At 43.5% G+C, this 16,829-nt stretch overlaps 1 protein-coding gene across 1 annotated transcript; it reads left to right on the top strand.

The window, feature by feature from the left end:
- Window positions 1–9,322: 9,322 nt before the first annotated feature.
- On the top strand, window positions 9,323–14,882 carry LOC123098856 (NADH dehydrogenase [ubiquinone] 1 beta subcomplex subunit 7). Its single transcript, XM_044520935.1, has 2 exons — window positions 9,323–9,811; window positions 14,655–14,882. Exon 1 carries the CDS (start codon window positions 9,462–9,464, stop codon window positions 9,795–9,797), a length of 336 nt encoding a protein of 111 aa, XP_044376870.1. The 5' UTR covers window positions 9,323–9,461; the 3' UTR covers window positions 9,798–9,811; window positions 14,655–14,882.
- Window positions 14,883–16,829: the final 1,947 nt, after the last annotated feature.

Here is a 16,829-nt window from a genome sequence, read left to right as displayed (position 1 = left end):
TGTTCCAGTTTTCTGCCTTGGCGACTGGCAGAAGCTCATGGAAGAAGGGTCGTGGCTGTTCCGCAACCATGGCGTGTAAAGAAGCCTTACGACGGGATGGCTAACCCGCGATCTGTGGTTCTGAACCAGATTCACGTCTAGTCGCAGATTCATAAGATCCCGGAACTGTTCCGCCTGGAAAACCTGGTGCGGGATCTGGCTAATAAGAAGCAACAATAGAGAATCTCGCCTAGCTCGAGGCTGCGCCTCAGTGCCCTCTGTAAGTACTTTCTAGTAAAAATAACTACCTTTCAAAGCACATACCATTATGGCTAGCTAAAACGAAAGAATGAGAGTACAAGGTATGGGTCTACGCTTCCAGCTTGCTCTAGAAAAACGGAAATTGGATCTCTCTCTGGTGGGAGCCTGGTAGCGGGGAAAACGGCACCTGCAGGGGTCCAGGTCTCCATGATGAACAACCACGACTTTGATCTTAATGAGCTGCCGCCTGAGCATGAGCAGCTCGTTCAGGAGCAGCCACTGTTGAAAATAGCAAGCCTCTAGAGGATGACGCTGATACATCATTTGATTTGTTTCGGGATGCAGAAGAACAGCCTGATGAGTACAATTATGATTATGATGACTATGTTGATGAATCCATGTGGGGAGATGAGGACTGGACAGAACAAGAACATGAGAAAGCGGAAGATTACGTGAGCATCTATGCTCACATCTTGTCCACCCCAGTAAGTGAACCTTTTGTATCCTTTTGCTTATATTTTGTTGTTCGTTCTGTAAATGACCTTGAGTTGTTTTTCACATTCTTTCTACAGGTAATTGCAGATATTGACAAAGATGGTGTACATGAAATGGTGATTGCACTTTGACTCAAAAGCACTATTCGATAAGACGCAGTAGAACTGTGCACCCGTTTTTGTTTGAGTTTGAGGCGACCTATACTAAACTAGAATAGCAAGGAGAGACAGCAGCTGATACCAGATCATACTACAGTACAGCTAGTGCGTGCTAAAACCCTCCTTGTGTACTAGGCTTATGAATAAACTAAACTGTTGAGACGTCTCTAGTGTAGGTGACAGGGAAGCCATGCTCGTTAGAAGAGAAAACAGATGGTTTGAGCAAGCATGGGTTCAAGCTCTAGTGGATGGGTTTGATAGCTGAACGCAAGGATAATTCATCTACGTAGCTGGTTGGTTATGGTGGCGGAGAAGCCCCTCTTTAGCTAAATTAGGCTCCTTTACTACTTTATTTAACCCGGGGTTATGCCTAAAACCGGTATCTTATGCGTGTTCGACTAGTTCCATTTCTGATTCTCCTTCTTCGCTGGGGTCTACATACGAAAGAATGGAACACTCGACAGCTTCGATACTCAAATAACCAGCTCATTATGCTTAGGTTGGGTTAGGAAAACGAAGCTTTCCAAGGGACTAGTTCTTTCGCGCATCTGTTTCTCCATCCGTTCTCTTCACATAAGAAGCCAGCCGCCTACTCCTACTATTGGGTCGGTTGGTCGGTCAAGTGAACCACGCCCAGTAGGTGGGTATGCCGATAAGATTCCTTTGTTCGACGTACGTCCATATGAAGCGAGCGCTTCAAAACGAGGCTATTATGCTGAAACTAGGGCTCCCTCTGAACGGGTAGAGCGAGAGGGATAGCAAGCACTTGAAAAGGGAAGGAAGGGTCTTAGAACTACTGAAACAGTAGTAGAACTCTTCCAAAATCAAAATAGGAGAGTGAAAAACAAAAAGAAGACCATTGGGCTGGGGAAGACTCCCTCAATCACTCTGCTGGGCGATGCTTCTTACTCTACCTTTCAATTCCTTTGCCTTTCTTCTTCTGATCGATCCAATGGTTCGGACTAGGACGCGTAAACCCCGAAGGGAGATTGACCCTACCTAAGTATTTTCTTAGATAGAAGTGGTTGGTCAAGTGTGAGTCACGCCGGGGCGGGTAGACCCACTTTTAATAGCAACGCCCAGATCAATGGAAAATGGAAGTTTCTAGAATTGCTGCTCTGTTCTGTTCAAGAAGTCTTTCTCCAGGGTTCGGTTCAGAAGGCGGGATGGAAGAGAGAGAATGGGTCATTGTGCAACAAGGTCGATCGATCACTCAAATTGTTCGGTATCTCTACAATTGAGTGAGCTGTGTTGCGAAGGAAAATGATGAAATTGCTTACTTTTCACAGGCGCGAATTCTATCTTCGATTAGATAGTTTCCATGCTTTTGATAAAAAGATGGGTTGGTATTTGAATGAAAGTCGGTAAGCAATCAATCTAGTGCTGTCCTCGGCAGACCAGGAAATGTAATAAACTTTGGAGCCTCATCATTGGAAAGATTGACAACTTAACGGTCTGAAAAACTATTCAAAGAGTGACTTTTAAGCCCCACTGGTTCGCTTTATTTTCAACGGACATTTCTGTAGGGTAACGCAGCAGAAAACAAAAAATTTCCGACCAACGCACCAGCCCAGGACCACTATGGAGACTGCATACATGGTTTGATCTTTTTCGTTACCGACTCGTAGCGCAGCGGGAAGTAGAGTCGATGACGATCGGCGGTGCAGATCCCCGCAGCTAGGATTTACAGCCTCCCAACCACGAGGATGTATACCCTCATCTGCTCCTCAGACAGCCCTCCGGGAGGCAGTCGAACAGCCCCCCGGACGGTGTCGCGGACAGCCCTTTGGGAGGACCTTCGAAACTCGAACGGTCACTCGGACAGCCCTTCGGGAGGACCTTCGAAACTCGGACGGTCACATGGACAGCCCTTCGGGAGGCACTCACGAACTAAGACCGAAACTACGATCTCTCTACAGAGTTGCACACATACGGTGTCATCTATCCGGCAGGGCTTCACCGTCCAGAACTAGTTCCTGCCGGAACCCAGACAGCCTTACGGCTCTACGAAACTCTTTTCGTGGGAGGGACAGAAGAAGCCAGATAATGCATGGCATGTGTATGAGAGCAAGGGATGAGTGTGGAGGGCTGCCCCTCTACCTCTATTTATAGAAAATCCCAAGGGGGTAGGGTAGTTTCACAAAAAACCCAAAATGCACATGAATGAAGTCTTTCCACAAGGACCTAGGAGTGAAACCAATCAACAAGAGGGTCCCCAAGGGGGGATACCCCATGTGGCCGGCCACACCCCCATGAGGGGCCCAAAAAATGGCTCCTATCCATCCATGTCATCCCCAAGATCTTTTGGAGCAAAGCCCCAAAAGGTGGCTTTCCATAAAGTAACCATAAAGCTGATTTTCACTATTCACGACGACATTTTTCAGTGTCTGATCGAACTGAAAATATTTATGTGGGCTAAGAACATTTCCAGTACCCACTAAAATGATTTTCAACGCGTTCCGAAACAATTCCGGTTTTAGTGATTTTCATCTGCGAAACGCATCTGAAGTGGCTCCGGCAGCTCCGGAACATTTCCGGTTTTTATCTCAGAAAATTCCAAAAAGCTTCCAGAATGATTTTGGCATCCTCCAAGAATTATCAGGCATGTGCCGAAACCAATTTGACTTAATGGTGTATCCCGAAACAACTTTTCGGTATCATCAAAACTTATCCGATGACCTCTCTCTACGGTACGATTCCGCTGTTCGAAACTTTTCGGTGTCCGAAACTTTTTCGGTGATTTTCTCTCAGACTCCCTGTCTAGTATTCAGCAGATAGATGACCCTTAAGCGTGTGACCCTATAGGTTCGGTGAAGTATAGACATGACCCGGAACCCCTTCCGATCAATGATCAACATCGGAGCCGTGGACACCCATATTGACCCCTATACCCACACGAATAAATATTCGAGTGAACCTCCAGTTGCCGCGTGCTATTCCTGTTGCTTCGCGATATGTTACAAATACCCGAGGTGAGACATGTTGGCATTCCCGTGGATCAACAACTTGTCCACTATGCTAGTTACCTCGTTACCGGTTTTGTTCTCTTTTCTCGTTTCGTGTTCCGGCATCCCCGTGATCAAATCACAAAGTGTCTGGCCAGACGATGATGGACACCGTAACACCGAGAGGGCCCGAGTATATCTCTCCATCGTCGGAGGAGCAAATCCCAATCTCGAGCTATCAAGTTACTTAACATACTTTCCCATGAACCCGTAAGCCGCCGTAATAGTCATCCAGTTACGGATGACGTTTAACAAACCCCAAAGTTCATGAAGCAAGCATGAAGAAACTCGATACTCTCATGGTCTAAGGAATTATGCAAACATTAACTATCTCTGTGTTATAAACCATTAACTTGTGACGAATGAATCTCTTAGCATAACATCAATCCGGGTCGATTCAACACAAATGTTCTCTTAACATTGTGCCCTCAAAATTGCTGGCGTAGACATGCCCATGATCAGGAAAACAGAACCATCATGCAACACTTGAGCTAGTCTTAGAGGCCAGACTAGGAATACTTCTTACCGTTTATTATTCCACACGTGCATATGAGTCTTCCTTCGAGCCACGTGGATATTGCAGACTCGAGAATCATTGCAGTTATAGCATGGAACATAAACATAATTATGAACTCGGAGATAAATAATATCATTTATTATTGCCTTTAGGGCATATCTCCTACAATTTCCTCCCTCGTCAGCAGCTTCATTACCTGCTAAGTCTGGAAGGGTAGTAAAATCACTCACAACAACCAATCTTCTCTTATGATACTGATACGATGCAAACGGTGACACCCCCGGATAATGTGTCTGTGCATTTGTGTCTGTCTTTCCTTAGATGTGAGGAATCGAATCTCTATTGAAATCTGGAATCACAAGGTATCCTTTCTTTAAAAACACATGAACGGCGCCCTGAATGAATAAGAAATCGCAGCTATAACAGAGAGTTTCCCCAGATCATACAATGTGGTTCTCTACTTTCGGCTGGCTGGCAGATCAGCGTATTTATACGAAAGAGTAGACAAAGGTTCTGACAGGGGTAACTACTACCAAGAAGCAAACTCAGAGAGATGAAGAGAGAGAAGTTAGCCGCAACCGATCATCGGAGGAAGCAGGCTTACAAGAAACTGATGGGACGATCGGAAGAAGAGAGTGATAACAGGTTTCTAGTTGACAACCTTCCGCATTTCTTATTGGGATAGATTTCATACATTCCTATTTCCTTTACCCTCCCATGAGTAAAAGCTGGTGTGATTAAGGTTATCTAAAGAAAAGCTCATAGTGTTATGCCTTGTAGCTTATTCCACTCTCTATAGTAGTTCCCTTTGATTCAACGCAGTGAGGACAGTTTCAATCGGGTCGATGGACCCTTGGTTGTTTTTGTGATAAGTCGCTATTATCAAATAAATAGTCATTTCTTGCTCGATTCAAGAGGTGATTTCATTCCACAGTGACAATTCATGTTGAACGCGTCCTCCGGCATTTACGATTCTTCCTACAGAGGGCACTACTGGCAAAGAATAACCTTTCCACCCGGCGAGAAAAAGAGACAGAGGTTTGCACTCGGTCCTCTTGGTTAGGATGTAGAGGGGATCTATCAACAATCCCGTCGTCTTCTTCCAGCTTTTTCCTTTGAATTTGATATACTTCAAAAACGAATCACTCTTTTCAGTATGAATGGCTCACTCTCCCATTCTTTCCGGCTAGGGCAGCAGCTAGACCCATATCTTTTGATGGCGAGCATCGATCGAGATCCTTCGGTGAAAGCTAGAACCAACTCTGTGAGGAAAGCGGAAGCAAACAGTTATGATGTGGTTGATAGTGTTTTTAGGGATAACCTAAGTCGGCGTTACCCGACATAGTCAACGGGGCTCACAACGTCGACGAGCCTAGTGTTGCTGCCGCTCCCCTATGGTTGTGGAGGTTTGCCGTAGGGTTCCCGCATCGCACGGAGGCGTGCGCCCCACAGGGTACCAACACTGCCACCGCCCACTTCCCCTCCCTCGAGTGCGCGCAGATGCGGTCACCGGCGCCCGACTCCAATGAGGGAGGGGCAATGACAGCTGTGCGCCTTCGGCTCGCTCCAGTGCTTGTAGTCGTCGCTAGTTGGACAGACCTGGATGTAATTTTTACTTTTGGTGTTTTTTGTACTACTTGATAGTTGATGAATAGATCCAAAGTTTTCTCGCAATTTTTTTTTCATTGCACGTATCTTGTTGAAATACTGCTTTATTCGGTCAACATTTGACATTATTAGCGGTGTAGGAAAATATGACTCAATAACATGGGCTACTATTTCATCCTTATGTTGTGGACTTAAGTTTTGCGGACTGTGAATTTTCATAGGGTATAGATAGCATTTATATTAGAGTACTTCCATAAAAAATTGTTCTTTTTTTTTTTCATTTTTCATGTTTTTTTCAGTTTTCATGGGGGGAGTTGGTATTTTTTTCATGTTCGGTGGAAGATGGAATGCTAATGACCTTGCAAAAGGTATACTTGCTAGAAATCTTTTATTTTGAATACGTACAAGAAAAACAACGGGTGTATGTGACTTTAGTTTCTTCGTACACGACCATGTGAGGCGCATCAACACGAGTTTCGGCTGATAACCTAAGGTCTGCATTAGGACAAGAAAAACTACAATGGATGTGAAATCATTTTCCAAAGCTCACCTCTATTGCAATTGTCACCGTCAGAGGTACTTCATTTCCTTTGGTATCAATGGTTCAAGAAATCTGGCAAATTATCTGGATTACTAATTTTTGATAATTCATACAAGGAAAACACTTTGCAATAGAGATAACCCGATCTGATTGTGTGTCTACCTTCATCCCTGATTCTTTGCCTTTGCAGCAACATCCCCCTACCTATCTGTCATTGCTTATGTTCTGAACAGTACAAAAAATGTCTTTTGCTCGCTGCCACAGTCCATCGTCTTTCTCCAAACCAGCTTTAAAGGATAACACACCACCCCATTCCACCATCTTCTACATTGTGTCTTTGTTAAATTTTCCTATCCAACCTACATTGTCAAACGGGCCGGGACTCTCTCTGGATGGTAATATCAATGGTAGAAGAGCTACTATGGAGTCATTTGCACACTTTTTTGCATGTTAATTGCAAATGTTACATCATCTTTGGCCCTTCCTGTAAAACTTAACTCCCCAAACCATCTCCTCAAACTGAACTCCCTAAAATTTGTGGGGTCCGCTTTGAAACAAAATTTAAAAAATTGAGGGGCCTTCCCACCTTCTTCTAGGTAGACTCGGGCTCAAATGGAAATATCACATGGTCAAATGGGAGCCCATGTGCAAATCTAAGGAGTTTGGTGGTTTGTGAATCACTAACTCCAAGGTGATGGATAAGGCTCTCTTCCTTAAGTGGGTATGGAAAATTGCTTCCGACGAGCAAAGGCCTTTGGGCAATATGCTTCGAGCTTAATACCTGCGGGATCGTGACATTGCTTTGTTGATCTAGTGATTTAGGGCTCCCGTTTTGTAAATGGGGCCCAAAATATATTAAACACTTCTTTAGATTGGGGGCTAAGCACATCGATCGATTTATGAATTACTGGTTGGACCTGTGGGTTGGGGATGTCTAGGCGGCCCGCTCAAGGACAGTTTCCCGTCGTTCTTCGGCATCACTGCGTACCCCCAGGTGGATGAGGTAGCCTTGCCGGATGGGTGGAATATTCAATTTAGGAGCTCCCTGGTCGTATCGGACTCAGTTGCGTGGGATACAGAAGTGTACCGTAATCTCCTAGGTAGATTTGGTAATTAATATCAACATGTCTCAAGGGACTAATTGACGAGGGAACTATCACCGTGTCCCCGTGTCCTTGGGTTCCATAGGGACCACTACTATCGGGCTAATCCCAAGAGTTGGGAAGACCTAGGTATGCTATGGAGATTGGGTAGCAAAGCCAACAAGCGAGGAACCGGGGTCGAGACAGACTAGTGGAGAAAGCCCACCACGACATGTCCCGAGTAATGTAACCCCAGCGGTGTCGAGTATATAAGGCTGGCAAGGGAGCATACAGGGGATCCAACACATGCTTGAAACCTAGATGTGACACCCCAGATTTCGACCTAACCTGGTGATGCTACCACACTACTCTAAATTTCGGTAGCATTTCCTTTATTTCTAAGAAAAATCAGAATGTTTGTAACCCCAACACGAGATTTATGTAGCGACATGAATTTTTTCATGAAAGCAAAGAGACAATCTTGATAACTTGTTATAGTTCCAGGTGGCAATTAATTACAAGTTCTAGCATCTTCTCCAAGTGAGAAAAGGAACAACTCCTCTAAGTGAGAAAGGGAACAACTTAAGCATAAAGTGGGGAAATATAGTGCTCTTATTCATAAAAATGTTTAGCAGAATCTTCAAATTTATGGATATAAGCAAACATGAAAAATCATATGCATTTTTAGTTTTAGCTCTCATATTATTACTTTAAATATTCATGTTCTACACAACATAATATTTATTGTATTATACTACTTAAAAAAGAATGTAAAGTTCCCATTTCACCCTTTCCGTCGTCCAATCTCTTTATGGACGTTCCCCCTCCATCCTCTTTTTTGATTTGTTCCCCCATCTCTGATTTTTCTCTCATTTGTTTTCCCTAAAAACCGACTCAATCATCCCAACTTATCAAAATAAAAAATATTTTTTGGCAAGTCAAGAAGTTTTTACCAAAATTGTACTTCCTCCGTCCCATAATATAAGACATTTATTATACTACTTAAAAAAATGTAAAGTTCCCATTTCACCCTTTCCTTCATCCAATCTCTTTATGTACGTTCCCCCTCCATCCTCTTTTTTGATTTGTCCCCCCATCTCTGATTTTTCTCTCATCTATTTTTCCTAAAAACCAACTCAATCGTCCCAACTTACCGAAATAAAATAAAATTTTCTTTGACAAGTCAAGAAGTTTTTACCAAAATTGTACTCACCCCGTACTATAATATAAGACATTATTGCATCTGTCTTATATTATGGGACGGGGAGAGTACTTGATAATAAGATGGCAGATAGATCATGGTGATTTGTTTTTCTTTCATACATTAATAAGTTCTTACCAAGTAAGTGCTTATAACAATAAGATGACAGGTAAATCATGGTGATAGCGTAAAAACTTGCTAAGATTTTAACGCAAATATAATAAATAGATGTGTAGTCATAGCCTAATAATCCACTAGAATGTTTATGCACTCATTGCAACGCACGGACAATTACCTGGTCAAACTAAAATTCAGTGCAAAAATTTTTTCGCAACAAAACATTTTAATACTCCAGTAATTTTTTAGGCAAATTATTTAAAATACACACAACCGTTAAAAGGCCGCGGTGGAGGAGCAAAGGAACTCCTTAACGGCCTATAACTCGCAGGCCCCGACTCGAGCCCGCCCGAACCCAGACAACAACACCCACAGTCCAAAACTCCAGAGCGACGGGAACCCACCACCACTCTCTCGCCCGAACCAGACGCCGCACCAATCCCGCACCCGCACAGCCCATCGGCGACCTCGCCGGAGAAGAGAGGAGAAGGTGAGAGATGGAGGCGGCGGCGGCGGCGGCCGGCGTGCAACTGGGCACCTCGAAGCCGCAGATCGCGACCCAGGCGGAGATGGCGGAGGCGCGCCTGCCGATCCCCTACCGCGACCAGTGCGCGCACCTCCTCATCCCGCTCAACAAGTGCCGCGTCGCCGAGTTCTACCTCCCCTGGAAGTGCGAGCCCGAGCGCCACTCCTACGAGAAGTGCCAGTACGAGCTCGTCATGGAGCGGATGCTCCAGATGCAGAAGATCCGCGAGGCGCAGGCGGGCGCCAAGGTCAAGGGCAGCGTCACCATCGGCGTGCCCCTCGCCCCCTCCACAGCCAAGCTCGCCTGATCCGTCTGATTCAGGTGAACCGCCCGCTCCTCCCCATCATTTATTTTGCGTTCGGCGCATTGCGTGAACATTAATTAAGGTTGATTGGGCGGAGTTCGGTGAATAGCTAGGGTTTGCGGTAGGATAGTTGACCCCTATAGCCGATTGCGAGACGATTGTGTCAGGCACACGTTTAGAGTCTAGACCTGTAAACCGATGTATGCAGGGGATCTGGGATCCGCTTTCATGCCATATCCTTGCATTTCACTGTTGCTCCGTCCATTTCTGTTGTTATTCTGCAGTTTGTACTTTTTGAGTTGTGAATTGTGAATGTTTCGAGCTTACAGTGCTTTGACAGTGCAAAAAAGGGATTACATAGGTGTAAAGCTAACACGAATCCCTGTGTGTTTGGCCTGTGGATTATTCATTCCGGAGTTTTATACTTTTGTTGAGTTGTCAAATGTGAATGTTTTGTGGCTATAGAGCTTTTGAAATGCGAAAAAGGATTACATAGGTGTAAATAAAGCTAACACGAATTCCTGCTGTTTGGCCTATGGATTGTTGTAGAGCTTCAAAACTACTCCCTCCGTTCCTAAATGTAAGTCTTTTTAGCCATTTCAAATGGAATACAACATACGGATGTATGTAGACATATTTTAGAGTGTAGATTCACTCATTTTGCTCCGTATGTAGTGACTTGGTGGAATCTCTAGAAAGACTTTTATTTAGGAACGGAGGGAGTAATTTATAATCTATTCTGGAATTCTTTTTAATATATGTTTTTCGTGGCATCAGTGAAGCATTGAAATTTTAGGCTGGTCTTAGCAGCAGAGGGGGTATCTGTTCTGATTATACGTTGAATTAGAAAAGAAAAGCTTCATTGACAAACGTGCTACCTTAATGTCTCAGTCTCCGTGTCTCCATCAATAGGTGACATTTTGCAATACCATCCAGTTAGTGATTTACTAGCAACTACAACTATGAAGTAAATAAGTTTTCAAAAAGTAATGTAAGGCAGATGCATTAGGTGCGTTGAATTGATGAATTCAAACAAGGAAATGTGAGAATGGTCCGGGCTGCTGAATGTAACCAGAAATCAACAGATATATGTATTGGTTTCTAAATAAAGTTGTGCCTTCACCTATTCATCAAGCTTGTTAGATAACAATATGATTTATGAACTCAAAACAACCAAGAAGACTGAGGTATATTTCACGTAGACTGTTGAATTGAATAAACTGAAAGAACAAAGGGTTCGCTATAGTTAAACATGATGCATTTCACAGTCAGTGGCGGATCTACCACTGGGGCGAGCTGGTCCTTTCAGTTTCCCTCCGGTGGCGAACGGCGGCACTGCTGTTTGCCAGTTTATCCAACCTCTGCGCGTGAAGGGGTACGTGAGGTTTAGGGAGAGAAGGTATTTGGGCTTGGGCTGGAGTGATTGAACTTAAGGCTCTACGTGGATCTGACGTCACGTTCACGTGCAGCCAGGCAGCCACCATGGACGGTGTCTTGATAAAAAAACTGCCAGCATGGAGAGAAGGTATAGGTTGTAAAGCTATTTGTGAGGCACACAAGCTAGAAAAATTCTGGCACTCAGATCAATGTCGTCATATTTGGCTAGGGGTTCCTCATGACCCATTTGCATCACTGCTATAATTTCTTTTGATTAATAAAGTTCTTAGCAGGTTCGCTAAAAAGAAAACCAGTCACCAAAACAATCTAGGCCTCTCCCCCGAATCATCCCCTTCCTGAGTCGGCCAACTTCCTGAGCCCTGATCCACTCTCGTGTGCTGCCGCCCCTGCCGCTCCATGCGGTGCTGCACCCTCCTGCTGCTCCATGCCACTCCTGCCTGCTGCATCACCACCTGCTCCAGGCTGCTGCTTCCTGCGCCGCCCGCTCCCTGTCGTATTGTGGTATCAAGCGAGCATTTCAAGTATCAATAGTATGTTAGTTGTTCTCATGGTTCTTTTTTATGCCTTTTCATGTTTTCAGTTGTTGAATTTCATGAGTTTTGCTTGAGTAGACTTGCATTTGTAACTTAAATTTTAGACCTTAAATGTTTCGGCCCGGCTAAGCTCAGTTCCTGGGTCCGCCACTGTTCACAGTTGCCAGGAAATACATACTTGAGATCAGATTACTGTTAAAAATATCCGCCGATATTTAAGGTAATTGGCCAGTTAATCCTGAATCAGGTCATGGATGCGATAACACCTTATCTGGATTAATTGGCTGTCAGTCCGATTTATCCCACTGGGCCGGTCAACTGAATAGAGGGAGAGAGAAATTTGGGCCCATTCGCTCCTTTACCCCAAAACTGGATGTTTTAGGTCAGCCCTTTCCCTCCCTTCTCACTCTCCCCTCCCCTCCCGTAGTAACCCTCGTTGGTGGAGGCTAGGAGAAGCCGCCGCCGCCCCCCTCTCCGAGCAGCCGCTGCCGCCCCGAGAGGTGCCTGCACTCCTCAAGGTTCCAGGCACCAAGCCTCTTCCTCCTGCTCGAGCTCGCTGCCCCCTCCCCCCTCCCCATCCCCCTCCCCGAGAGCAGCACCAGCAGCATGGCAGACAAGCCCCTCCCCGAGCTCGCATCCCTTCTTTTTCTTGCTCCAGGTCGCCGCCCCCTCCCCAAGCAGTCTGTGCTATATGCTGATCTGCTCTGTGCTATGCTATATGCTGCTCCTGCTCTGTGCTATATGCTGCTGCTGCTTATTGCCTCTCCTTTATTGCTGTTGCTGCTGCATTATTGCTATATGTAGCTAAGATATATAGATATGGCCCTAATTAACTTACCGATAAATGGGTTACTGATAAATTCAGTTAATAGGCCGATTCGCCGTTTAATCCCTACTCCTCAACCGACCGAGCAGCTACAAAGTTGCCGATATCCTGAACATTGGATCAAATTCCAACAGATATAGGCAGCTTGTCAATATACTGGCATACAGCAAGACCAAATTAAAGAATGAAAAAAAAGGTCACACATCTGAGAAAATTGTCCTTCGACTCTTTATTTTGTATTCTTTCTGCAAATATGTTGTAATATCCAATTCAATGATTTAGGTTTTTACACTGAAAAATTGGCACCACCACATGGTCACCTATTGAACTTGTTAATCAAATGAGAAACACCGTAGCTTGCTTTGTTTTATTCTGGTGATGATTCATATTTGTGCTGTACAATTAGTTATTAGTTCTGTCTGCTTCTTGCTAAGTCGCTTGCTTTGTTTTAGAAGCTTGTTCAACTTAAGCTTAACAGGTGTAGCCTTTCTAATTCATCCAAGAAACCATCATAAGATGTAACTAAAAAGAGATGAACATATGTGAAACTTCAGTTTTACCTCACATTTTCACTCAGACAAGTTCTTTGCCCACTCATGATATGTTGAAAATATCACATCACGGATGTGATATTTAAGGAATCTTTTGAATCTGATCCCATATGGCTGCAAACCGTCCACTGTAAATCATGTCTTTTTAGCAGTTCCATGGTCTTGTCTGTTAACTCTGTTTGCAGCCTGTGACAACAAGAAACAAAGGACAGAATATTGTCATACGTACAACTAGTGTCCTTTGCGTGGTCGAGGCTAATTTGTTCCGTTAATAGTAACTGCAAAGGAATCCCTGTACTTCCAACTTAACACGAGTAACCTGTATAACTTATGCAAGGAACCATCATGAGATCTAGCTCATAGAAAGACTTTAGTTTTATCTAGCTCAAAGAAATACTTGCGTTTTACCTTGCATTTGCATCAGGATTCCTTTGCTTGCCCGTGACATATTGAAAACACAATGGATGTGACATTTAAGGAATCTTTTGGATCTGATCTAGCCCATATGGCTGCAAAACGTCCACTGTAAATGCTGTCCTTTTAGCAGTTCCACGCACAATCTTGTCTGATAATTCTGTTTGCAGCCTGTGACAACAAGAAACAAAGGACAGAATAATGTTGTACATACTACTAGTGTCCTTTGGGTGGTCCAGGCTAATTCGTTCCATTAATAGTAACTGCAAAGGAATCTCTGCACACGAGTAACCTGTCTAACTCGTGCAGGAAACCATCATGACATCTTGTTCAAAGAAACAGACTTCAGTTTTACCTTGCATTTGCATCAGGAGTCCTGTGCTTACCCGTGACATGTTGAAAACACAACGGATGTGATATTTAAGGAATCTTTTGGTCTGACTAGCCCATATGGCTGCAAACCGTCCACTGTAAATCATGTCTTTTTAGCAGTTCCGCGATCTTGTCTGATGATTCTGTTTGCCGTCTGTGACAGCAAGAAACAAAGGACAGAGTATAATGGCATACTACAACTTGTGTCCTTTGGCTGGTGACTGCTCATTCGTTCCGTTAATAATAACTGCAAAGGAATCCCTGCACTTATACTGTATGTGGGGTACTCTTTCCTTCGGATTTAGTGCATCATCACATTTTGATGTGAAGGTTTTTGGCATTTGCAATCCTTTCTATGCTGTCCATCAGGTTGCCTTTGACTGTTCATTTCGGGTATATGCGGTGTCAGTCCATTCAGGCCAAAATTGATAGGTGTTGCTCTGTTATCTCATTCTCCTAAATGACAATGACCTTCTGAGGGGTTTGTCTCCCATGTAAATTCATCACTACGCCCTTTGATGTCTATTGGTGGTATGTGTTAGATGGTTAATGTTTTGGGACAAGAGTTTCTTCTCTATCCAGTTGGCATGAGGCTAACATTTTGGCCTGAATCTGGGTCAGAAAATGTGACTGTTTCTTTTTTTCTTTTCGGTGGTGGCGCTTCCTGTCTGGAGAAGCCTGCTTGATTGTATTTTTCTGCAGCGCATATTCGTCACTAAATCATCATACTCCTAATTGACGAATAATGGATTCTTTGGATGTGCAGGACTGGTTGGTGACTAGAGCTTGAAGGGCGCTGTGCTCGCAAGGATCATGAATGTTGTTCTTGTATGAACGAAACATCTGTTTGAATTCGGCATAAAGTTAACTCTTTTCTTTTCTTGTACCCCTCTGCCTTCCCTCCTTCGGTTCAAGTTTAAGTTTGATGGAATAAGGAACCAGCTGTCGTCCTATACTCGACGAGTGAAATGACAAGCTTGAAGTTTTGAATGCAGTGCTTGGACTCTGCTTATGCATCTGCCTTGATGTAGTAGGAGCCTATTTTACAACATGAATATCTCTCCTTACGATCTGCTGCTATATTAACCTTGCGAGATTACTGGTTATTGTGGCCACAGGTTCTTCCGTTCGGGCCTAGTCAGCAATGCATCCTACGTACTGTGGGAGTTGTGGTTACTCGTATTGGTCTGTTATACGCCAGCCAGTTCTATCTATATAGTTGGTGGCCTGGAATTGCCCGAGGAAACGAAATTATGGCGGTGTTTGCCACATATATGCCGGGTTGTTTTTCATGTCTGGGCCAAAGCCATGCTTGATGTCGGTCTGCTCGACAAACAAAATGGGAATCCGTAGTCACTTTTTCTTGTTGCGTGGAAAAGTATCGCGAGAGCAATAGAGGTTGGGATATATCTATCTCTTAAGACCACCCTTCTAGTAGAATACCATTTGCTTTGGGTTTTTTATTATCTCTTTCGAGGGATTTTTAGGATCGTTCATACTCCCTCCGTACCGGTGCATAAGTCATCTTACGTTGCGCACCACGACGAAGACGAGGGGAAAACGAGAGAAGTTAATGTTTATTTGCTAATTAATACAATTACATGCAATAAACTGACCACTACATGCTGTGCCAGGTAGTCTCAAGCCATTAGGCTGGCCATAGTGGAGGTAACATAAGTAGTATTATGCACTTGGGATTCGCAAACATGCTTATGTGGCAGGCAATTAAAGAAGAGAGAGATGGTTATAGTAACATAGGTAGATACCGTAACATAATAAATGTGATGCTACTATGTGTCATGCATAGCAATAAATGAGACCACCTATGATACTAATCTATGATACTATGCACTATAGAGGTAGTAACATAGACTAGTAAGATATGCATGTTACTAGTCTAAGTTACTCCCCACTATGACCAGCCTTATAAACATACACGCCCCATGTTTTTTATTGGTTGATTCTTTATTTATATCAAGAAATGAGATGGGAGTTAATGCATAGCGCCTAAGTGTTTTGCGATTATTTGGTTTTGTAAGATGATTTATGCACCGGTATGGGGCCCAGATTTTGGGAATACTTCTACGGGGAATGCCTCCATGTTTATGCCTTGAAGAGGACTTGAACCTCCACGCTCTTCAGCATGGGATTTGGAGTCTTGCATGTCTACCATTTCACCATCAAGGCATCTTGAAAGTGCATCGTATTCCATGAATATGATATCTATCTAATGTGATATATGGAATATATGACAAAGGTGGAGTCTTGGAGTATTTTAATCGATCGGTCATATAGACCCGAGTCAGACATCAAATAGTTTCGATTTGCATTATTCGCAGGACATCTTATATGTATCAAAATTCAAAATCGATATCAAAATCAAAAATATTAAAGACGTACAATCCAATTTCTCGATTCAATAAAAGCCCAAAGAGGTGCATATGATACCCAGATAAGAGAATATGATAGATATGTCAAAAGTAGGTCTGATTGCACTTATTCCTAGTCCTAAATAGAATGTAAGGACATAGGGATTTATATGTAAACAGAGTATCCTATGTCCATAGGCTCGAATGACCCCTTCTCATAGTAATAATGTGCACGGACTAGTCCGGTATGGAATGAACTTATAATATGATGATTGAGTCGATTCCATGATTATAAGTTCATAACCCTAACGCCCATTCCTATTTTTGGGCGGAACAGAGCTACTAATTCTTTTATTTCACTTAGTAAGAGGGATCTTGAACTAGGAAATAGACCTAGCAACTAAAAGAGGGTATCCTGAGCAATTGAAAAAATGGGGTTCATTAATATTCTCGTATAGTAGATGCTATCACACATACAGTCATACTCAATTCGATGGAGGATCTTTTATAGTTTCACACATAAGGGGATATTTCTTGGTTTCATCCGATCATTAATAACTTAATTTTTCAGA

Source organism: Triticum aestivum, chromosome 4D, assembly GCF_018294505.1.
Source record: "Triticum aestivum cultivar Chinese Spring chromosome 4D, IWGSC CS RefSeq v2.1, whole genome shotgun sequence".
NCBI classification, from domain to species: Eukaryota; Viridiplantae; Streptophyta; class Magnoliopsida; order Poales; family Poaceae; genus Triticum; species Triticum aestivum.
Note: the sequence above shows the minus strand (reverse complement) of the source record. Positions and strands in the feature narration are given on the sequence as shown.

Excerpts from the sequence above, each read along its gene's own strand:
- LOC123098856 (XM_044520935.1), top strand. The coding sequence starts at position 9,462 with ATGGAGGCGGCGGCGGCGGCGGCCGGCGTGCAACTGGGCACCTCGAAG.